The sequence below is a fragment of the Topomyia yanbarensis genome, chromosome 2 (assembly GCF_030247195.1).
Source record: "Topomyia yanbarensis strain Yona2022 chromosome 2, ASM3024719v1, whole genome shotgun sequence".
Taxonomy (NCBI): Eukaryota; Metazoa; Arthropoda; class Insecta; order Diptera; family Culicidae; genus Topomyia; species Topomyia yanbarensis.
The window spans coordinates 344,483,157-344,506,995 of record NC_080671.1 but is presented as its reverse complement, the minus strand read 5'-3'; the positions used below and the strand labels follow the sequence as shown (position 1 = coordinate 344,506,995).

Sequence of the window (23,839 nt, the reverse complement as noted above, 5' to 3'; positions counted from 1 at the left end):
TAAACGTCTCCTTCTAAGGCACCCACCTTAGCTAAGGAGTCCGCCTTCTCATTTCCCGGGATGGAACAATGAGGAGGGACCCACACCCAGATAATCTGAAGAGATAAAGCACTCAGTAGCTCCCGTATCTTCTCCAAAAAATACGACGAGTGCATTCCATGTTTCATCGAGCGAATAGCGTCAATAGAACTGAGGCTATCCGAAACGATGAAGTAATGGTCTGCGGGTAATGTTTCAATTACTCCAAGGGTATACTAAATGGCAGCTAGTTCTGCGGCGTAAACTGAAGCAAGGTCATTGAATTTGTAGGAGGCGATGAACTTTTGATTGAAAATACCGAAGCCAGTGGACCCTTCGAGGTTTGATCCGTCAGTGTAAAACATCTTAGAACAGTCGACTTCTTGGAATTTATTATAAAAAATGTTTGGAACCACTTGTGGGCGTATATGGTCCGGAATTCCAAAAATCTCGTCTTTCATGGATGTGTCGAAGAAAACAGTAGATTCAGAAGTATTTATGAAATTTACACGGTTGGGATTGTAAGAAGAAGGGTTATATTCTGCGCCATTCAGTCAAAGCACAGGGTCATGAAACGGGTCTGAGAATTGAGCTCAACAAACCTTTCGAAATTTTCAATCACCTCCGGGTTCAACATCGAATGAGCAATCGATATGAGAGATCCCAAAGCCAATTTTTCAACGGGAGAACGCCCGACAAGACTTCGAGACTCATCGTGAGTTCTGTCGAGTTTGATAAGATGTATGTTCGCGGCGAAGCGAAAGCAGAAGCATCCGTATCCCATTACCGACAGATATGTTTGATACAACTTAATTAGCTCTCCTGGGTGGGTTGTTCCGGTTATTGTACGAAGAAAGTTGATGCTTTGTTGACACTTCTGTTTCAGATACCGAATATGGCATCCCCAAGTACCTTTTGAGTCGAACCAGACCCCTACATATTTTACTGTGAAGGCCTGAGCGATAGTTTGACCCATTAATAGTAGCTGTAGTTGTGCTTTTTCACGCTTCCTAGTAAATACAAGTTGCTCAGTTTTCTCCGTGGAGAATTCGATACCCAGCTTAATAGCCCAAGCAGATAAATTGTCCAAGATATTCTATAATGGTCCTTGTAGATCGACAGCTTTGGGTCCCGTTACAGAAACTACGCCATCGTCTTCAAGTTGCCTGAACGTACAGGAATTGTCAAGACATTCATCAATGTCATTGACATAGAAATTGTATAACAGGGGGCTTAGACATGAGCCCTGGGAAAGGCTCATGTGGCTAAATCGTGATGTCGATATGTCACCATGCGAAAAATGCATGTGCTTTTCCGACAACAAGTTTAGTAAAAAGTTGTTTAAAGTCGCTGAAAGACCATACTGGTGCAGCTTCTCTGAAAGAATGTTGATCGAAACTGAATCAAATATCTAGGAAGACTGACACATTTGCTCTTTGCTAGCATAGGCCATTTGAATTTCGGTTGAGAGCAACGCAAGACAATCGTTCGTCCCTTTGCCTTTGCGAAAGCCAAATTGTGTATCTGACAGTAAGCCATTTGCTTCGACCCAATTGTCGAGGCGGAATAGGATCATTTTCTCGAACAACTTCCGGATACAGGATAGCATTGCGATCGGTCGATACGAATTGTGGTCGGAGGCTGGTTTTCCTGGTTTTTGGATGGCGTTGACATTCACTTGCCTCCAATCGTGTGGGACAATGTTAGCCTCAAGAAACTTATTAAATAAGTTCAACAAGCGTCTCTTGGCAGAGTCTGGCAGATTCTTCAACAAGTTGAATTTGATTCTGTCTGGCCCTGGAGCTTTATTGTTACACGACAAGAGAGCAAGTGAGAACTCCACCATCGAAAAAGGTGTTTCGTTCGCGTTATCGTGAGGGGACGCGGCGCGGTAGATCTTCTGTGCCGGGGCGGAATCCGGACAAACCTTCTTGGAGAAATCGAATATTCAACGGTTTGAATATTCCACGCTCTCATTAGTACTGTTTCGGTTTTGCATACGTCGGGCTGTTTCCCAAAGAGTGCTCATCGATGTTTCTCTCGGCGGCGGCCATCTCTGCGTACACGTCTGAGCACTCTTTATCCCACCATGGATTGGGAGAACGTTTTTGTATGTTCGCACCGGGTACTGGCTTAGTCTGAGCTTGATTCGCGCTGTCAAGAATCAAGCCAGCCAAAAAGCTGTACTCTTCCTCCGGAAGAAGTTCTTGAGTAGATTCGATGTTGTCGGGTATCGCGGCAGTATAGCTCTTCCAATCGATATTTCGTGTGAGGTCATATGAAATATTGATTGTTTCCAATGGCCTTGAGTCGTTATTGATTGAGACTGCGATCGGAAGATGATCGCTACCGTGGGGATCAGGGATTACCTTCCACGCGCATTCTAACTGTAGCAAGGTCGAGCAAAGGGATAAATCTAATGCGCTTGGGCGCGCTGGAGGAGCAGGAATCCGTGTCATTTCACCCGTGTTTAAAATTGTCAAGTTATCGCAAGATCATGAGTTAAGGAAGACCGGTTATCATCATAGAAGCAACCCCATGCTGTACCGTGAGAGTTAAAGTTTCCTAAAACTAGTCGCGGTACTGGTAGGGATTCTAAGATGTCTTGTAGCCGTCGGTGCCCAACCGCGGTGTTGATATATATATATATATATATATATATATATATATATATATATATATATATATATATATATATATATATATATATATATATATATATATATATATATATATATATATATATATATATATATATATATATATATATATATATATATATATATATATATATATATATATATATATATATATATATATATATATATATATATATATATATATATATATATATATATATATATATATATATGGAAGCTGTGCAAAGGCCTTTGCCTTTGGTTGTTACTTGACAGGCGACAACTTCAATACCTGTTATCGAGGGAAGGTTAATTTTGTAGAAGGAATACCACTTTTTGATCCCCACAAGCACTCCTCCATAGGGGGTGTCTCGATCCAGGCGAATAATATTAAAGTCGTGGAAGTTGAGATCTATGTCGGAAGTTAACCAAGTTTCACATAATGCAAATACATCGCAACTCAAATTATTTATTAAAATTTTGAAGGAATCGATTTTCGGGATGATACTTCTGCAATTCCACTGTAGAACAGTGATCAAATCAGTGACCTCGTTCGATGAGTTAGCCATCGAAGGATACAATCGCTGAGAGGAGGGGCCATTTAGCAGTCAACTGCTTCAAAAATGCTCTCACTGTAGGGAGAAAAGCTAACATAAGACTTTTAAAGAGATCTGTAATATTAAAAGTTTTTATTATCCAGTCCACTATGTTCGCGAGTTCCAGTGCTGCAATTATTCTCGATCTGAAACAAAGGAATACTTGGGATTTTTTATGTTGCTGGAAGTGCTGGGAACTCCTTCTCCGAGCTTAATTCTCCGAGACCTGGAGCTACTTGCTTCGGTTTGGTTGCAACACTTCCAATAGATGTCACTTTCGGAGCCCCGTCAAAGGAGACCTTTTGGCCTTTACAAAGAACTTTAGGAGAGGAAATGTTCCTCCTCTTCCTATAACTTCTAGGCACCCTAGTAGATGTTCCCTCTTGTGGGTCATCAGCCTCGCCCTCATCAGGAGGCAACTGAACATAGAGGTTTGCTGAGGATGGTGGCCTAGCTTTCTTTAGTATTTCTGCGAAAGAATGTTCGGACCGTTCCGCAAGGGAACGTTTTAGTTTATCCCCGCGTAGTTTGTACGCGGGACATGCCGAGATATCATGCAGAATCTCTGCACAGTAAAGACACTTCTCAGCATTCTTACTGCACGAATCATCCAGATGATTCTCACCGCATTTTCCACAGCGGGCCTTATTTCTACAATGGGTGGCTATGTGACCCAATTGTTTACACTTTGTGCAATTCATGACCCGCGGTACAAACAGACGCACAGGCAGACGAACCTTGTGCAAGAGGACGTAATTTGGCAAAGCGGTACCAGCAAAGGTCACCCGATAAAAGTTTGATTGGGGGTACGTTTTTGAACCATCCCCTGCAACTACTACTGAGTACAAACGCTTGCACTAAAGTATTTTGACTGGCTAAAGTAAGAGGTCTCTAAAACGGCCAACCCCGTACTCCAGCAGATCCTCGCACGTCAAACTCTCATCGGTGATGACGCCGTCAGACTGTACCTTTACAGCTGGAATATACACGTTATAATCCTGCGTAAAGTGCTCACAGCAAGCAATATCGTTTGCCTGCTTTGAGTTGGCTGGCAACACCCTTTAGAAATCTGAAGAAGATTCAGTGATTTAGACTTGGGCCGAAAGAAGACCACAAATGGACCAGTTGAGAGCTCTGGATAGCATTTGGGCCGGGGTGGGGGAAGAGGTGGGGGGTAGCCTTAGAAGTTGAACCCGATTCAACTTCCATTTGACCATCCGGAGAGGGAACCATAGAAAGCGTCAACGCACGGGGACAGCGCCCGCGCAGACGGAAGAAAGCAATATATGTGATACAAAAGACAAAAACCACTTAGCTTTAAACTGGTGTCCAACGACGATCCGATCTAGCTTATACAGCTGGCTATTGTTTAATCCTCACACGCGAACAAAAGACTGTGGACCGAACCGAACTGGCAAGATAACCTTGAACGCGGATTAGCACTATTGTTGTTATACACAGCACGGACTAGAATAAATCACTTCTTTCTCGATCAGAGCTCGTAAACGTATGAAAAAACTGCCTTCTGAAAGTAACGCTTTTAGGAGTTGGAGGGGGGTTGTAACATGTTGTGACCCAGGGGGGAGGGGGAGTCAATTTTGGCCAATTTTTGCGTTACGTAATTTATGAATGGTCCCAAACATGCAAGCGCGCATTTGTGTACACAGATTCCTTTTTACGTAGCTGGTTGGTACACATTAGTGGCTCTTACTTTGGTGCCAGCTAATCTCGGGAGCGTTCTTTCTTTCTACGAGACAGTGAATGGCTGTTACGACGATGAAGCACAACCTGACGACTTTTTCGCATAGTCCATTCTTTATACCGCGGTGTCGCAGTTAATTGGATATCAAAGGGGCAGTCTTAGCAACGCTCACTCGCTTGGACGAATTGTACGACGCAGATAATAAATGCTTACACAAAATCCATTATTTTCAGGAATTGTAGATCCTTCGATTTTTTTTTCATTCTGTACAACGGTGGATATTCACGTTAAAAAAATCGGGTAAAATAATTCGGCCGGCCCTGTATTGAAAGCAATTCCGTTTCAAGTTATTTAAGTAATACTCCGATTTGTCTGATGTTTTCGCAGAGCACATTTAAAATATCCTACTTCAGAAAAGGCAAAAATAAATCGATTTTTTTCAAAATTTTAACTAGATCCTCAACACGATTCCACTGGCGTACTTAGTCCATTTCCCCTACATATTAGGGTGTCCCAAAATGACATCATGTTAAAAAAAGTCATCGGGCTCACTTCTTAAATGAAAGGTTAGGGTATTAGGAACACTTTCACAGAGAACAGATGTCCATCTTCAGCATTCAACTTGTGTAAAATCTCTAACGGTTTCGAAGGTAGTTGGGATATCCAAACCAGGTGCGCTACTGTTTTTTGTGGCTGAGTTCGACAGAATTGACAGCGGTTATTCCTCTACCCAGTCAAACTAGTCCGGAACCGATTCGGACTTCCAGCATGGATTCCAGCTCAAATGCATCAACCGATAGAGACGGAATTGGTTGTTTTCTTTGAGCACGATTCCATTCTGAATCCATTCAGGATTTCGAACCGGTTCCGGAATGGATTTGACGGATAGTTGGGATAGGTTGGTGTGGCGGCGCTAGTGTTTATCGTATATTAATTCAAATGTTTACACACGTTTTTTAAATATTTTTGTTCGATCATGGATGTCTGTTCTCTGTGGCACTTTCTTCTTCGGAGTGAATTTGCTACAATGCTCCCTACTGGTGGCGAATTTAAATCTTTTGAAAAATGGGCCGATTTTGGATAAAATTTCAAATGCATGCCTCTAAAAGCGCTCCTGAACGACCTTAGTTTTTTTTGTCAGTTTTTTTTTTTACTTTCTGAAGGTCTTAATGGAGTAGTTTGGATAGTTAGTTTGTACAAATTTTGAATCATAAGAGCGGCAGAGCCATTAAAACTTAACAAAAAGTAAAATTTTTGGTGTTTTTCAGTAGTTTTTCTTCAAAACTGGGTATCTACAAAATTTTAAAAGTATAGAAAACACTTTATATAGTTGGGCCGAATAAAGGGGCGTAATTTTGCTAAAGAAAGTGTGTAGCTACGGCCAATGGCGTATGAGTTATTTAAGTTTTTGTTAAATAACCTTTTGACATTTTATGATATTCATCAAAAATAACACTGTTCTACAAAATAAAACAACTTAAGTGTGCTTAGTCCGCATATTATTTTTCGGAAAATAGAATGAAAATGGTGAAAAATGGCGTTTTTCGCTTGTCTCTAATACATCTGAATCGGTTTTTATGAGCATTTGACGATTTTTTTTTAAATTATTTTGTACTAATAGCACCCTAGCGGTTTTGAAAATCACTAAAATCAAACCAATTATGTCGAGTCAATGGCAAGTTTTGGCGTATATTTGAAGGCTGAATTTATTGGCGTATTCACATTTTATATATAAGGTCATATTTCCATGTTAGGAATTTTAAGGTAGAGAAAATGCAGAAGAGTGAGGTGAGCGTTGAAAAACTGATATTTACTGTTTAGATCACATAATTTCGAAATAGCTAAATTTGGGGCGAATATCCTCGAAAAAGTTTTACAACAGAATACAGCGCATCTTCTGACACAATTATTTTGTTGAAGATTCCTCCTAGAAGTAATTATGGAGAATCAACTTTTCAAAAAATTATTAGAGACTTGGCATCATTAGCAAAGTTATCATTATTTTTATAATTTGAGTTACAAAAAAATCATAAGATGCTCATTAAACCTCGTCCTGACATACTAAAGACGTACAGAAAACGTCATTTTTCATCATTTTCCTTCTATTTTCCGAAAAACAATTTGTGGTCAAAGCACATTTGAACTGATTTACTTTTTGGAACAACATTATTTTTGATGAATTGCTAAAAATGTCAAAGATTATCTAACAAAAACTTAAATAACTCATACCCCATTAGCTGTAGCTATACACTTTCTTTAGCAAAATTACGCCTCTTTATTCGGCTCAACTATATAAAGTGTTTTCTATACTTTGAAAATCTTGTAGATACCCAGTTCTGAAGAAAAAATACTGAAAAACACCAAAAATTCCACTATTACTAAGTTTTAATGGCTCTTCCACTCTTATAATTCAAAATTTGTACAAACTAATTAACCAAACTTCTCCATTTGGATCTTCAGAAAAATAAAAAAAATACTGAAAAAAATCTATGACAGTGCAGGACCACTTCAACAGACATAAATTTGAAATTTTATCAAAAATCGGCCCATTTTTCAAAAAATCAAAATTCGCCACCAGTAGGAAGCGTTTTAGCAAATTCACTCCGAAGAAGAAAGTGCTCCTAATACCCTAACCTTTCATTTAAGAAGTGAGCCCGATGACTTTTTTAACATGATGTCATTTTGGGACACCCTACTACATATGCATTAATGCGGAACTTGGACGAACAGCTGAAATTTTGTCAAACATTGTTTTTCAAGCAATAGTTATTCTTTATATGAGAAAGATAAAAAATGCATCCTTGAGCGATTATTATCGATGAACCAAACACCCTGTATGTGTATAGATGTAATATGCAAAATTATTAATCCCCATCGCACAATTTAATTTTGTGATTTGCTTTTGCAGTCGCATTTCATTTATCCGTTTCCTCGTTTTGTCAACAGTCTGCAATATTTCGACCTTCAAGTGTTCCAACGATGATGCTTTCACTTACACAGAAAGCGGCAGAACACGCTGATTCGATTTTGTTTCCCTGTTTCGTCGAACTAGAGAGCCAACGCCAACACACAATCGGTTTCGAGTTTCTTTTAGCACAAACAAAAACCTACGCTTGTGCGTTATATTGCCAGCATTTCATGATTCGCATGAATAATAATAAAAGGGAGGAAGTTTTTTTTATATCCTCCAAGCGAGGATTTCCCAAGCAGGTTTTCGATAATTTCGCTCTCCTCTTTAACTCTCACTCAGTTTAGCCTGTGACATCGTAGTGTTTAGAAGCATATTCGGTACTGTGTTGTTATTGAGTCATACTACCTACCGTCCGAGTGTGAGCAAATCATTTAATTTGTGCACTTTTAGCTGTACATTTTGAATAGGTCCATTTCATTATTTTTAGGCTGTGTCTAAAGCTTCGTTATTAACCGTCATCAACTATGGCATCCAGAATCATCACTCTGGGCTTCCGTCAGAAACTGCTTACGCTCTCCGGTGCCGGGCCGGCAGCGCGCATGATCCACATCTGCTCGGTACGTTCGTCCAACATATTGCAGGACTCACCGAATGCTCAGCTGAACAAAACCTTGCTGGATCGTTACCGTCGGCTGGAGTATAACAGCAAATTTGTTCAAGCTACTTACGTGTGGATTGACGGAACCGGTGAAAATGTCCGGTTGAAGGATCGCGTACTGGATTATAAACCCGAGAAGCCGGAGGATTGTCCCCAGTGGCAGTATGATGGCAGTTCGACCTATCAGGCCTTGGGTGGAAATTCCGACATTAAACTGGTTCCACGTGCCCTTTACAGAGATCCATTTAAGGCAGGGGAGAAAGATGTTATTGTGTTGTGTGACACATACCAGCCGGATGGTAAGCCTACTGCGTCCAACAAACGAGCTGCCATGCAGGACGCTTACAATGCAACAAAAACGTTCGAGCCATGGTTCGGAATTGAACAGGAGTACACTTTCTTGGATATTGATCACAGACCACTTGGTTGGCCGTCGGGTGGTTTTCCTGGTCCTCAAGGTCCCTATTACTGCGCTACAGGTGCTGAAAACGTAGTTGGTCGAGATATTGCTGAAGCTCACGCTATCGCTTGTCTATATGCCGGGATTGACTTTGCCGGAACTAATGCAGAAGTGATGCCGGCTCAGTGGGAATTCCAGATCGGCCCAAGCCTGGGTATGAAATGTGCCGACGACATCTGGGTGGCTCGGTATATTTTGTGGCGCATCGCTGAGGATTATGGCGTGGTTGTATCCTTCGATCCGAAACCTATGGAGGGTAATTGGAATGGGGCCGGTGGACACTGCAATTTTTCCACCAAGGTGATGCGGGAGGCGAACGGCATCGATGCTATTCATAAGGCTATTGAAAAGCTGGCCAAGAAGCACGATAAACACATCAAGGCTTACGATCCTCGCGGGGGAAAGGATAATGAACGGCGCTTGGTAGGTCGACTGGAGACTTCATCGATTGATAAATTTAGCTGGGGTGTGGCGGATCGTAGTACCAGCGTGCGCATCCCACGCAGTGTTGCTGAGATGAAGAAGGGATACTTGGAGGACCGGCGTCCCAGCTCCAACTGCGATCCGTACAGTGTTTGCAATGCGATTCTCACTACTTGTTTGATCGAGGAGTAACTTGCTTAAATAGTAGTAGGTTTCTGCGTCAGTTTGATGTAACGGTATACCTCAAGTAATTGTGTATTTTCATAAATGGTAACAAATTTAGTATCGGAGTATTTACTCTTTCTGTGTCGATAAAAATTACAACTCTGGACTGTTTAGAAATTTATTAACAAAACTCCACAAAAAGAGGTAACTCCACTCCCCTCAGTAGAGCAGTATTCGATATTTGAATAAAACAAGTGATCAAAACGAGACTTGAATCAGTGTTATAAATGTTTATTGTCGTTAAATAAAACCAATCAAATTCAATGGACTGTATTTTCATTTTTTTTATAAGAATATCGAATCCATAAAGAAAAGCAACAGCAGTTTTGTTCAATGTAAGTTTTTAATGGTTTCGTTTTTATTTCACTAACGTTAACTTAACCCGTCAAGACTTATAGCTGCACTCTAGATACTATTGATTAAGAACTAACTTTCACTCCAACCAGCACTGGAGTACGGTATTGTTGTTTTGTCTCGTTCGCTATCTTGGAATAACAGCTGCTGCAAATGCAACCGGTGTAATAATTCTATCTAGAAATAATGCCATCATAATTGTGGCTATCATATGATGTGAGCTTGTTAATAGTGCACGGAGTAAAAGGGTTGGTTGATTATCTTATTTACCCGTGACTGATAACAGAGGGGTATTTGAAGAAAAAGTTGTGTTGCCTATGACCTTTGAACTGATAAATTAGCATCTTTAAGTTGTCTGCAGAGGAGGCACCGGTACACACGCCACGAAAATATTTATTATGGATTTTGTTCTAGCTAAACTAGTCGGTCTGTTCGGCCATCTAGGGAAGCTGGCAGCTTCTTTCTTCGAATAGCCTAGATAAGTTGTGTAGTGTCGGTAGTGGTTGTTTCAACTCGCTAAGAATTACACTACGAACTACGTGTTCCAGTGGTAGAAACCCATCAAACAGGGAACCCTAATTCCGTAGTCTTGCGACTGGTGCTATGGTTAAAATTGTTGAGAAGCTTTAAAATATTCGCAATGGCGAACGGAGCCTGGGAATAGCACAGTATGCTACATTACGCAGCGGAATATTCACTCTACGCACCGAATTTTTTTTCTGCGATGATCGGCATTATTTTGCCAGTTTTTGCCTTTCTCAATAGAAAGGTATTGCAATTGCTCTGAAAACCGACTTTTTAACGGAGGCCCGGAGGGCCGAGTGACATATACCATTCGATTCAGTTCGTCGAGTTCGGCAAATGTCTGTGTGTGTATGTATGTGTGTATGTATGTATGTGTGTGTGTGTGTATGTATGTGTGTATGTGACCAAAAATGTCACTCATTTTTCTCAGAGATGGCTGAACCGATTTTGACAAACTTAGTCTCAAATGAAAGGTGCAACGTTCCCATAGGCTGCTATTGAATTTCTAATGGATCCGACTTCCGGTTCCGGAATTACAGGGTGATAAGTACGAACACGCAGAAAATGTCGATTTTAATAAATTCTGCAATGAATGTATAAAGGTGAAAATTTATCCAAAATATGACCACAACTGCTTCGATTTGTAGTATTAGGTCACTAACATCCATTCAAAGTCTATTTGGCCACATTGGCCACCATCCTCGGTTCCGGAAGCCCCGGCGGAAGTATAACAGTCACATCGGTTTCTCGGAGATGGCTAGACCGATTCGACTAAACTTGGCCTCAAATGAAAGGTATTGCGTCCCCGTAAATGGCTATTTAATTTCATCCCGATCCGACTTCCGGTTCCGGAGTTACAGGTTGTGGCGTGCGATCACATAGCAAATTGTGATTCAAACCGATACTCCGATGAAAGCAAAAAAGGTAAAAATTTCGCTAAAATGTCTCTCAAACAACTTAAATTTGCTGTTCTAGGTCACCGACGGCCAACCAAACTTTCGTTGACTACATTGACCACCATAGACGGTTCCGGAAGTGTCCGGGAAAAGCGGCCATCTTTCAAAATTTACGAGCTCACATCAGTTTCCCGGAAATGGTAGGGCCGATTTTCACAAACTTAGTCCCAAATCCCAAATGGGTCCGGAAATATAGACTAAATCGTCCGGTCACATATGAAATTCCCATATAAGCCGAAACTCAATTTTTTTTCCAAAGGGGGGACCCCATGAAATTTCAGAAATCGAATTCGTATTTTTGATGCCAAACATCTTTAAAATGCATGAAACGTCGAGATTTGATGTTATCTCGAAAAAATTTTTTTTTATAAAAATCGACTTTTTGAGACTGCCGATTTCGCACCTTTTTTCAGCTCAATATTACCGTGGCTGTTTTTTCTTTTTCAAAATTTTAGAACTCGAATAATGATTTATTTTCCTGTATATAGTTGTCATGTGATGTATAATAATAAAATGTAATATATGCATTTAAAAGTTTTTAATGAATATAAACAACGCACACATTCTCGTGATTCATGATTGAGAAAGGCACAATTGCACCGCTAGGTGGATTAAAATTGGTTTTTATTGGCTGGGGTTGGCCGAAACTTTGGGCTAATTGTAGTTCGGTGAAGTTTTGCTAGGTTTGGTCCAAGAACCGTATTTCCAAAAATGCAAGTTCTATATGGGAAAGTACCTTAACGGACCACTTCAATGTAAACTGTGGTAATGTGCACCTGTACTATTCCATGATTTCCTCTGTTGTGGCCAGGTCTATTTTGGGCAATTTGCCTTGATACCTAAAACAAAGTGATTAGAACATTTAGAAACGCTCATCAAATCTAAATACTCATTCGTTACGTAGATTTCCTGTCCGAAAAATTTCAATCTCAGTGCAGATCGATCCACTATGTCTCTCTCTGACACTGCAACTCACTGGACACTATATCTCCGTAAAAACATAATAGAATACATTCAACTTACCTTGACCCCTCTGCGATAAGTAAAGGAAGCTTTTCTATTTCACAGTTCCGCGAAAAATAGTCCCAGAACCGGAGTTTCCTGTCCGAAATTTTTTTGTTCGTACATGTTTGTTTACATGCACATCGGCAACACTATGGCAGATGAAAAATTTATGTGTACTATGTGAAATTGGTTTGAAGGTGGCCAAAAGTGATTATTGATATTTTCGAAACACATATATTACATCGTAGCCAAGTGTGTATGTGACATAAGTCATCAAGCGTAAATTTTATGTCGAAAAAAACTATATAAGTAAGCAGTTGCCTCATTTCTATTGAATAAAATCATTAAAATAAGTCAGCATAATTGACCATTCATTTTAGATCGTTTGCTACAGTGTGACAACATGTTGCATAAAATCATATCTCATGGCCAGCTAGCATCAGTTTTGCTTGTTTGTTGAGAAAAATGACATGACTTCCATTGACGTCAAACCTATATCTAGCCAGCAAATTGAAAAGGATTTATATCAATTTTGGGGAATCAATGCGGCAAAGTATGAAAAAATGCCATAGTTGTTTTTTTTCCATTCTACTAAAACGAAAAATTGAGCAGTGACCGTGAACAATTATGAGGTAATACAATAACAGATTTTTCACATTCTACTGAACATGAACATTATTAGTAACAATAGGTGCACTGAAAATTCAACAAATGTTTAGTTTGCGAACAAAATGAAAATAGTTTCATGCATGTTCGTTATTTAAAAAAAACGTAAAGGGTTTATTAATGGTGACACTGGTAGAACTATTCATCGACGCATGTTGGCAAAAAATCGTACATACTATGAACTCAGAAAAACCTTTCAGCCGAACACGGTACTCCACTCGACGAAAATAACTTTGGCGAGGTACCTTTACTCGTGAATCTAGGTATTTGGTTGGGTATAGTTTTCAATCGATTTGAATCATGCGCGTGATTAGGAATTCATTTCGTAATTATTCGGGAAGCGTTTCTGATGCAGAATAGAGAGTATATATCCAATATCAAACATCTCAGTTTTTCGTGTGGAATAAATGAGAGAACTGCATGTATTCCTGATCGTTTTTGTAAATATTTTAAAGCTTATTCTGCGGAACCTTATAGTGAAAACATTGTAAATGGGAAACAGCATATAAGTGGACAATTTTATGGCCGTTTCCGTTGATTTCCGGTTCTTAGAACCATTTTTTTGTAAATATCTTCCTCAACAACCTATTGACACATAACACTAACAATGCTTATTTCAGCGAACAACGTAGAATGTCGACATGATGGTATTGTGAAGTTTAGTTGATGTAATTTGCTTTACCGCTTGACACGAATATTCATCAAAAATTTTGGATTCCTGAATCATGTGAACCTAAAGAAAAGTATCGACATGTGCCCAGATGAGTTCATTTTTGATTTTGAATTATTCAGATGACGATTGGGTAAATTTTTGTGCCACATGTCAGGTAGATTTAGATAGGACTTTTTCACAGAGGGATTGTAACTTTCGCATGTACTTCCCTTCTAAGGTCCACCGGAACCGGTCCCATGACATCCCGAACGCTGTCAAAAATGATCAGGATCAAGTCCTAGACCTTCATTCACTACCCTCGAATATTTTGTGACATTTTATATACACGAAACAGGACACAATTCTGTTCTAAGGCTTTGATAGCACTTATTCCGCTACAGACAAACGATGTATAGCGGATGTAGACCGGACTTCAACAACCTAAGTTGCGTATCCAAATTATATATCGTTAGATATTTCATTACGTAGAATTTCGCTAAACGTACATATATTATCGTTCAGTTGAAATCTGGAAAATCTAACCAGCGACAATCGTTTTTTCTCTTGTTTAGTGCTAATCTTTGATGTCGGAAGCAGTGCATCATTGTACGAATACAGCGCACTAACTATACGTGACGTGACGTGATTTCATTGTTTAGAACCAGAGAAAATACGATTGTCGCTGGTTGGATTTTCCAGTTTTCAACTGCAACCAGAATACGTTCATATACACAAGACTTTTTCAAATGTAACGCTCATTTTTTGGGTGAACCTATTTTGTCAAAATTATCACAGTATAACCAACAGTGTTCCTAGAATACATTCACTGTTAGCATGTTTTCTCCGTTGAAGTGGTCCCTTCACGCCATTCATTGATTGCAACAAGACAGGCATGACTAACCCACGTGAAATGCCTCGTGGTTGCATTGACGCGTGTCTCATATCGGAGCTCACAACTCGCGATATATGTGCAGTTACAGTTACACTGACTGTCGGTAACATAGACAAAAAGTGTAAATATTGTTCAGTACACACTTAAATTAGAATTTGCTGTTCGGTAATATTTATGACGAAAAATTTCGGTAAACATTATAAATAACCGATTTTTCGGTAAACATGATTTATTTGACAGAAGTGTCGTAATCTTTTACTGAATAGTTCGTTAAATGCAAACTTTTCTACCGAACTCTGTACAATACGTACGGTGAAGCCGAATTATTCCCGACTACGGTAAACTTAATTACCGAAGGAATCGTAAATATAACTATCGATTACCGAATTTCGGTAAACCAGTTTGTTTATGAAAATTAACTGTTAAACCACGGCCATTTGTAATTCTAGAAAGTGATTATAGTATTGATATGTGAGTTGTTTAATCAATTTTCTGTGAGTAAGAGAAATTTTTATAACATCTGTAAAAACGGGTGCCTTGTTGAAGCTTCCCGTTAGCAGTAAGTCTTAATTATATAATAAAATCTGTAACTGTTGCCGTTCAGCAGTATTGCAGTAACTTTTTTCAAACATTTTTCCGTAATATAGTAGGCTACTGTTACGAAAATTTACTTGCTACAAATATTATGCGATAATAAAGGAATAAATTACATCCTAGCGTTATTTAAATAAAAATCCGAAATATTTTCAATATTCTAAATTTAATACACAAACTGGTAGTACCGAAAACGTCCGGTAACTTTTGACATTAAAAATGTCTTACTCCACTATCTGGGGCTAGGTGTCATTCTAAAATCTAAACTATCTCCCATGTAACGAAACTATGTAAGGTTTGCACGCTTATAACTCCGATATTACTAGATGGATTTTAATCATTCATACACCAACCGATTCAGAAACACCTAACTTAAATATTGGTAATAACTTAATATCTCCCCAATAAAAGTAGACTTTTGGAAATTGGTAAAATTAAAAAGTTCACGAAAAACGGGAAAAATACCATTCGTGAGGCAGATTTCTCAGACACAGCCGTCAAGAGAGGGCAGCTTAGTTGCTCAATGAAACACGAAAAGTCATAAATAGAAGCAACGCATGTCCGTTTAAATCAGTTGTTGCTCTTAGGGACCATTCATAAATTACGTAACGCAAAAAGTGCCCAAAATTGACCCCCCCCTCTCCCTATGTAACAAAGTGTCACAAATTTTTCCATCCCCCCCTCCCCTGTTACGTAACAAATTCCAAGAAAAATTTTTTTTTCTTCGATGAAAACATGTTACGTAACGATCTAGTTAACACCCCCTCCCCCTATGTCACAACTTGTCACAACTTGTCGTACCCCCTCCCCCCCTAAAAGCGTTACGTAATTTATGAATGGTCCCTTATCCCATACGAGCTACATCGTCTCCAGGCGATGCAATAAGCGCTATCGATTTTCGGTAACCTTGGCATTTGCACACACTCGCACCTAAGTGACTAAACCATATACGGTTAGTTTATAAATAGAGGTGACGCGTACCCGTTTGAATCAGTTTTTGTTCTTATGTCGAACGGGTAAGATCATGGCTGCAGCGTCTGGGCACTACACTAAGCGGTAGACGCTATGCATTTTCGGCAGCGGTGGCCGTATGCGGATTTTTCGGGTACCAGCACGGTGTCACAGAATGATTTGCAAAGTGGGTGGGCGGGGTAGTTTGGATTTAATTCAATACGGTGTGTGCTGCTTAAGGCTCAAGTTACCTCAAGGCTTGGTAGTATGCGTAAGAAAAATTGTGTTCAGCTTTGCCACCAGATTATTCATTTAAACCTTTTCAAAACTCTAAAAGAAGAATATCAGTCGATTTATTAGATCATCACGATTCAATTCATGCAAAATACCTGCTGGAAAAACCATCGGCTTAGCTGGATGGTGCTTTTGAAAAAGTGGCTGTGATTTTTTATCACACTACCACACCGAGCTGGGGTACGCAACACAACTGCGCAATGAAAAAACCACAGCCACTTTTTCAAAAGCACCATTTAGCTAAGCCGATGGTTTTTCCAGCAGGTATTTTGCATGAATTGAATCGTGATGATCTAATAAATCGACTGATATTCTTCTTTTAGAGTTTTAAAAAGGTTTAAATGGATAATCCGGTGGCAAAGCTGAACACAAATTTTTCTACGCACACTACCAAGCGTTCAATTCTAACACATGCTTAAAAAAGGTAACTTGAACCTTAAGAGTGTTGCGTTTGAAAAAAATATATTTATTTTTATGCATGCGTGTGTGTTGTACACCGAGATAAAATGACTATTGAATTCCATAAGAATCGCTTATGATTTTGCGCCACAAGTATCCCATATGAAAATCATAAGTTTGACTTATGACACGGAGGAGAAAATGGCCATTGAGTGACTTAGGGTTTTTATAAGTAATGCTAATGGAATTTTTAAGCCGCTCTTATACCTTTCATAGGAATGTGCTTATGTAAATCATCATGTAGGAATATAAATTTCATATATGAGATGTTATGAAATCCATACATGTATTATATGAGGTTAGTTCGAGAAAATATTAATTCAGCATCACGTTTTTCATTTTATGACATATCTTTATTATTTGATTGAATTAATTTTACATGAAGAAAAAGTACTTAACTTTAATTTGATGTTTGGATGCGTGTGTGATGTGCCTCATTATAGTTCCAAAAAGCTGTAAAATAAATGGAAATGAAATCTTGAAAGTTTGAGTCAATTCAATACTTTTTTTTGTGAAAGTCATGGTAAATATGGAGTAATGAGAAAGAAAACAATATTTACTTACATTTCATTTCCACAAATTTGCAAAGAAACCTCAATTTTAATGGACTTTTGAAAATGCCTGTCTCTCCATTTTCACTGATTTCGTATGGTGAAATTATGACATTTGCACAATAATACGGTTATGAACATCATTACACGCGCCTGTGAATTCCATAGGGCAACTTATGAAATCCATAAGCGCTGAATGGAATCAAAATTGTGCACCTTCATAAGTCGTGACTTATGAAATTCTTAAGTAGGTTTGCCTCAGTGATAACTTGTTAATCCATGTTTACGGCGCTTTGTAGCTGCGTAGGGTAAAGAGCCTATTGGTTTTCATGTTTCATATTTCGGTTATGTTTTTTATCAGGAAGGCATCTGACAACGTGCTTCTGTAGTTATTGCACTGTTCAGCAGCGTAGTATTTTATATAGGAGAGTACACTCAGGTTTTTTTACGCGGATTTTGAAATTTACGCGGTTTTCATTAACGCGTTTTTTTTTAAATTTACGCGGTTTTCATTTACACGGCCTATATCCCCTGCGTGAAAAATCTGAGTGTAATTGCATCGGAAACAATCACATTCCCAGCAGAACTTCTTGTTTTCTAATTTCAAACACTTTTGTTTCGTACTGCACACAACGGAAAATTTTAAAACAGAACTTACCGTCCCAGCAGCAGTTGAAGCGGGTGTTCTTTTTCGATTCAAATTCAAGCCATGTCTTAAGCGTTACTGGACTTAAAATTGTTTTCCCAGTTTAACCAGTCAGAATATCTGTCCTACCCTATGTATTTAAAACACAGTTCTAATTGCGTTTTAACGTATACAACAAATACGGTTGGGTATACTAATTTAAATTTTAAAATAAATCTGTTTTAAATTATGAAACAAACCGCTGTACTGAAGATATAATTATGTCAGTCCTATTACCACATAAACACCTATATAACATAAAACGCTGCAGAATTGATTTAGTAATACAATGTTTACACTACAGAGTTATAACACGTTTTAATAATTAGCAACAAGATAAATGTCACCAAGATAGCATAAAAACCCGTTTTAACTGGTAGTGCGAACGTTGCATAACAATGTAATTTATCAAATAATTTCATTTTTCCACCACTAAACGATCAAGAAATACTTACACTTAAGATTGTTTACTTAAGTTCATTAGTACATTATTGAAAATTTAAATGGAAAATGAAATTTCATATTTTATGGAGAATCTGTATATTTCCGTTGGCGGGCGTGGGTTTCCTCATCACAGCTCTCAATATGGAACTTTTCTTTTGAATATATTTTCTGGACAGACCAGCCTATTTTTATTAGATGGATCAGCCAAAAAATGCCAATCACCTAGTGAGATACTTGATTAATTAATAGATTACCGTTAAAAGACCTTCAATAAATTATGTTTTGATGGGGAGGGTATATAGCAAATTGTAACATTTGAAAACAGGCGAGTGAACAAGAACGTGAGTGTGATAGACAAAATTCATTTGAACTCTCTTGAAAAAAGCTACATTTTTAATGTCACCGTGGTCATGTCCTGTACACAACCCTTTAATTTTTTTTACTAAAATTACTGATTGATTTGGTAATTTTTGAGAGATTCCGAAAAAAAGTAATTACCGAACGATCTGTAATACATTCAATTACCGAACTGATGTTCGGCTGTTGAAAGTTCGGTAAAAAATTACCGAAGCTAAATCTAACGATTATTTCACGAAAAAGTATAATTCGTGGGAATCGAGTACTGATACACAACCATGCAGACATCACTTCGTTATAAGTTTAATAACTTCTTTTGACAAAGCCGAATTCACTAGCAGTCTTCGAAAAAGTTGAGGACAATTAAATTATCTTTCTTATTTTCACTTACAGTGATAATAAGATATATACAGTGCCACCTAGCGGCAAAAATGCGAGTTAGTGGGTTTTCTCCATGTAAATTGTCGAAAAATCCCATACAAACTTCAGGCACTTTGGTCCGGTAGCTAGATTTGTCCGATATGCTTCAAATGTGGTGTAAGAACTTCTGATGTGACTATATAGGAATATATATAGGAATCGATTCAGGAGTGGGCCGATTGAGTTTTCAAAAATTCATTATTTTTCTGGGCAGTCTAGTGTATATCTACCGTATAACGAATCATCTCCTTCTGATGATTTGAAAATCGTTGTATCATTTTGTAGCAGAAATGGGCTTCCGCTCATTATTGACAGTGATGCAAATGTTCATCCCATCATTTGGAGCAGCTCAGGCATCAATCTGACAGGCTCTGAACTGACATAAGTAGTACTAATCTCCATATTCTGAATGTGAGAAACCGACGAACTTTCGCGAAGAAGATGTTAGACATAACGCTTTGCTCTGAAAGAATTTTGCATGAGCTGGGGATTTAGTAGGTTCCAAATAAAACTGAACTGTATCCAATCATAAATATGTTTTTTTCGATCATCTTGATGTCATCATCAATGTGGTAACATATGGTATTCCTAAATCTATAAGCTGGGACCTCTTTTTGGAAAACTTGGCGACTAAATTTCATGGATATCTTCCAACAATTAGTCAACTAGACGACTTAGATGACGTCGTGGATACGACAAACTCATTCATATTAGCATCCTACGAAGAAGCTTGTTCACTTCGTACTGTTAAATCGACTAGGGGAACCCCTTGGTGGAGGGCTGAGCTTGAAAGAATGAAGAAAGTTATGAGAAGAGCTTGGAACCGGCGTCAGCGTGATGAATCCAGGGCTTTCAGGTCAGCTCGTAGTGCATATAAGAAATGTCTTAGATCTGCAGAACGGGCTGGTTGGCAAAATCTATGCACTAATGTCCCTAGTCTGAACGAGGCTAGCAGGTTAAATAAAATTCTCTCCAAATCGAATGATTTTCAGATGAACTCCTTAAAAACCAGAGATGGAGTTTATGTGACGGACGAAAAAGATGTTCTTAATTGTCTCTTCGACACACACTTTCCAGGTTGTATCGATCCGGAGTTAAACAATGTTCACAGATCTCATTCTGGTGATTCGGACTCGTGAGCGTTAGCACGCACATTGGTTTCCACTGAATCGGTTAAGTGGGCAGTTGACAGCTTTGCTCCATACAAATCACCCGGAAAAGATGGAATACTTCCCGTGCTACTGCAAAAGGGATTTTATATTCTTAAACATGTCTTGAAAATAATTATACTTTCCAGTCTTGCTACTGGGTATATCCCGAAAGCATGGCGAGAAATAACTGTTAGATTTATTCCCAAAGGGATGGGGCGCTCAAGCTATGAAGAAGCGAAGAGTTTTCGGGCCTATCAGCTTAAGTTCTTTTCTTCTAAAAGTTTTGAAATGGATAATCGATCATCACATCAGGAATGTTAGTTTAGTTGAATATCCACTGCAAAAAAGGCAACATGCATATCAATGTGGGAAATCCACGATCACTCTGCTTCACGATGTTGTTTACAACATTGAGAAAGCCTTCTCGCTCAAGCAATCTAGCTTGGGTGTATTTCTAGATATTGAGGGTACTTTTGACAATGTCTCCTTCCAGTCTTATCTGGAAGCGACACGCGGCCATGGGATACCTGCATGTATCTCGGGTTGGATAAACGCAATGCTTAGTAACCACATACTTTGCTCGTCACTTCGACAGTCTGAGATACGGAAGTCTGACAGGCTGAGATACCTTTGTTATGGAACTTGGTAGCCGACGGCTTATTGAAGAAACTCAATGAGCTTGGATTTCCAACCTGCGGGTTTGCTGACGATTACCAAATACTAATTACTGGATTTTGCATCGGAACAATCTTTGACTTAATGCAACAGTGTTTTTTTCGGGACATTTTCCGGCCACTAGACAGAGAGTTAAGTGCGCGTGCGACAGCAAAAAAGAGAGTATAACTACTAGAGGTCGCATGTCGCTGCTAACACTGAAAATTTATCATCTCGCTCTTACATATGCTAGGCCCATTAGTTTGACACATATTGCCCCGGGTATACACCTGTCAAAGTAATGGGACGCAATATGCTAGAGCGAGACCCCATGTTTCAGTCCGTGAGGGCATGGAGACAGCAGCGCTTTGCTCTCTCTAGTAGTTATAATCTCTTTTGACAGCAAGTAATCCCGTTGAAAAGTGTCGGTTGTGGTTCGGATACTCGAGTGCTGTAGTATTGGGTCGCGAAAGGGGAAGCTAAACGTAAAAGAGATACTCGCTTCCCCGGCTAAGCATAAAGTACCCAGTGATACCATGCCGCCCTCAATTTGGGGGATCAGCCGAACGAGCATAGCTCTCATCCACAGTTAATCGCAAAGGAGGGCGAAACAGGTAGGACTACGGATCCACATGAGGTAGTTTACTACAATATCTACCTGGACCATTCACGGGGAGTGAATGGACCCGGCGACTAGTCGCCCTGTCGCTAGAGAGGGTCCAACAAAAGAGCCTTGCTCACCTCCCTAGCTAATCGAAAACGACCGCTACGGCCGTTGGAGTTCCGGACGGTCGGGAAAAACCTTCGCCTTGCCGCCATCGTCTGAAGCAGCTGATTAGTCCATTGGCAGAGTTCAGCACAGAGAAGAAAAGAAATAAAAGTCGGTAATTTTAGATTCATTTGTTTTGTTTTCCTTTTTCTTTGTTTACGTATATGAAATTCAAAATTCTTGTAGAAGCACCTGGACCGCCCTGCCAAAGGGTCTGTTGGGCATACAAGAACCCGAGTTGTGGGCAAACCATTACTTACAACCTGATAAGAGGAAAAGGGAATGGGCTAGATCCGGAAACTGGTCCGGATCCGGGAACTAGTCGTGATCTATACTGAACTAATTGGGATCCATGGACAGGTCCGAATCTTGTGGTCTGTCCCGGACTAGGGGTCTGGGTCTAGGCCTCGATCAGAACTGGTACAAATCATACTATCGATTTAAAATTTTTTATTTCACTATCGACCCTACCCAATAAAAAAATCCGTGATTCTGGCTGGTTTCTGTCAATATTGGGGAAGTCCAGGCTGAATCCCGGAATAAATCCGCCACAATTCCGTTTGGTTTGACTTGATACTAATACTATCATAGAAATCGATCGAATTATCATACAAACGAACAGAAATGAGGTTGACACATACTAAAAAAATGTTTGGTTGTGTGATGCTTAGACATATACAGCTACTGAAGTTCGTCTTTCCACTGTTTATTACCTTTGTGGTAATATGGGTTTAATACTACAAAGAGGAATTCCGCGGTCTATTACCAAAAAGACAATAGAACCTCACCCAAAAGTTATAGAAACGTACCCGTCGGATTTTGGGTGTACACCAGCATTTCCAGTCTTTCACCAACTGCGATGTGTGGGTTTTCAACCAAGGGAACATGCTGGGGTTTCGTAAATAATTTTTTACTTAGAAATTGGCATTGCAGACAGGTACCAAACCCGATTTGATCACCACGCCATCAATTTCCACTGCCTTTGCAGATACGTTAACGCAACAGTCCCGTAAGCGATCTTGTTTTCCTGGCTGAGATCATTCGCTATAACACGTATCTTATTTGCTCGAATACGTATTATCTGCGTTAGGGCGGGAGTTAGCAGACATTTTCCAATAAATTATTATCAAATGAAGTGCTCCAGTCAGAGAGCTCGAAAGTGAATGATATGGAATATCGTTCTATATTTATCCGTAGTTAGTTAAATGTTCAGACTTGACACTCTTGTACCATGTGACAGTCTCAGATTGTAACTTAGTATCTTCTTCACATAAAACTATGACTAGCGAGCAGGAGGTCGATTTAACTATATCACTAAAAATATTGAATCAACTGAATAATTCCGCGTTTGCGGGAATAAACTTGAAACATAGAGGTTTATATCAACGAGAAATGTCTGAGAAGATACAGTGTGATTTCTTTTAGTAAACTAATTTCCAAATACCTAAACTCATACTAACCTCTCGTTTCCATTTTCACTCACAGGAAAAAGATCCCCGTTCGGGATGTCACCTCGCTGGAGGAGCGCATCCGGCAGTTGACATGCGACATCGATGATCCAATCGACGAAGACGGCCAGGGTCACGACGGTGATCTGAACGAAATGGAAAGGCGAGACAGTCCGGCCGGAGAGGAGAACCCGCAGCAGCCCAAGTACATCCCGGACAAGAGTTTCTCGCCGAGCTCGTCGGCGTCAAGTTCTTCCAGTGGATCCAATGGTTCCACCTATAAAAAGATCACCGATCTGTTCCACCGCGATCGACGGCAGGAGAAGATTCCGGAAGCGGACGAGAGCCCGATCGTGATAATTCCGCAGGTATGACAAATT

At 39.4% G+C, this 23,839-nt stretch overlaps 2 protein-coding genes across 5 annotated transcripts in view; both read left to right on the top strand.

Annotated features, from left to right (window-relative positions):
- LOC131684135 (uncharacterized) overlaps positions 1-23,839 on the top strand; it is a 385,715-nt gene that overhangs the window by 352,020 nt on the left and 9,856 nt on the right. For all 3 annotated transcript variants that reach the window (XM_058966716.1, XM_058966715.1, XM_058966717.1), the window contains exon 7: positions 23,497-23,827. In XM_058966716.1, the coding sequence (XP_058822699.1) occupies positions 23,497-23,827 (331 nt within the window). The remainder of the gene's footprint in view (positions 1-23,496; positions 23,828-23,839) is intronic.
- LOC131684138 (glutamine synthetase 1, mitochondrial-like) lies at positions 8,133-9,896 on the top strand. Of its 2 annotated transcripts, none has more exons than XM_058966723.1 (2): positions 8,133-8,284; positions 8,354-9,896. In XM_058966723.1, exon 2 carries the CDS (start codon positions 8,391-8,393, stop codon positions 9,597-9,599), a length of 1,209 nt encoding a protein of 402 aa, XP_058822706.1. In that variant the 5' UTR covers positions 8,133-8,284; positions 8,354-8,390; the 3' UTR covers positions 9,600-9,896. The 2 variants fall into 2 exon arrangements, with proteins under 2 accessions (XP_058822706.1, XP_058822707.1); XM_058966724.1 differs by having other exon boundaries at positions 8,145-8,284; positions 8,334-9,896.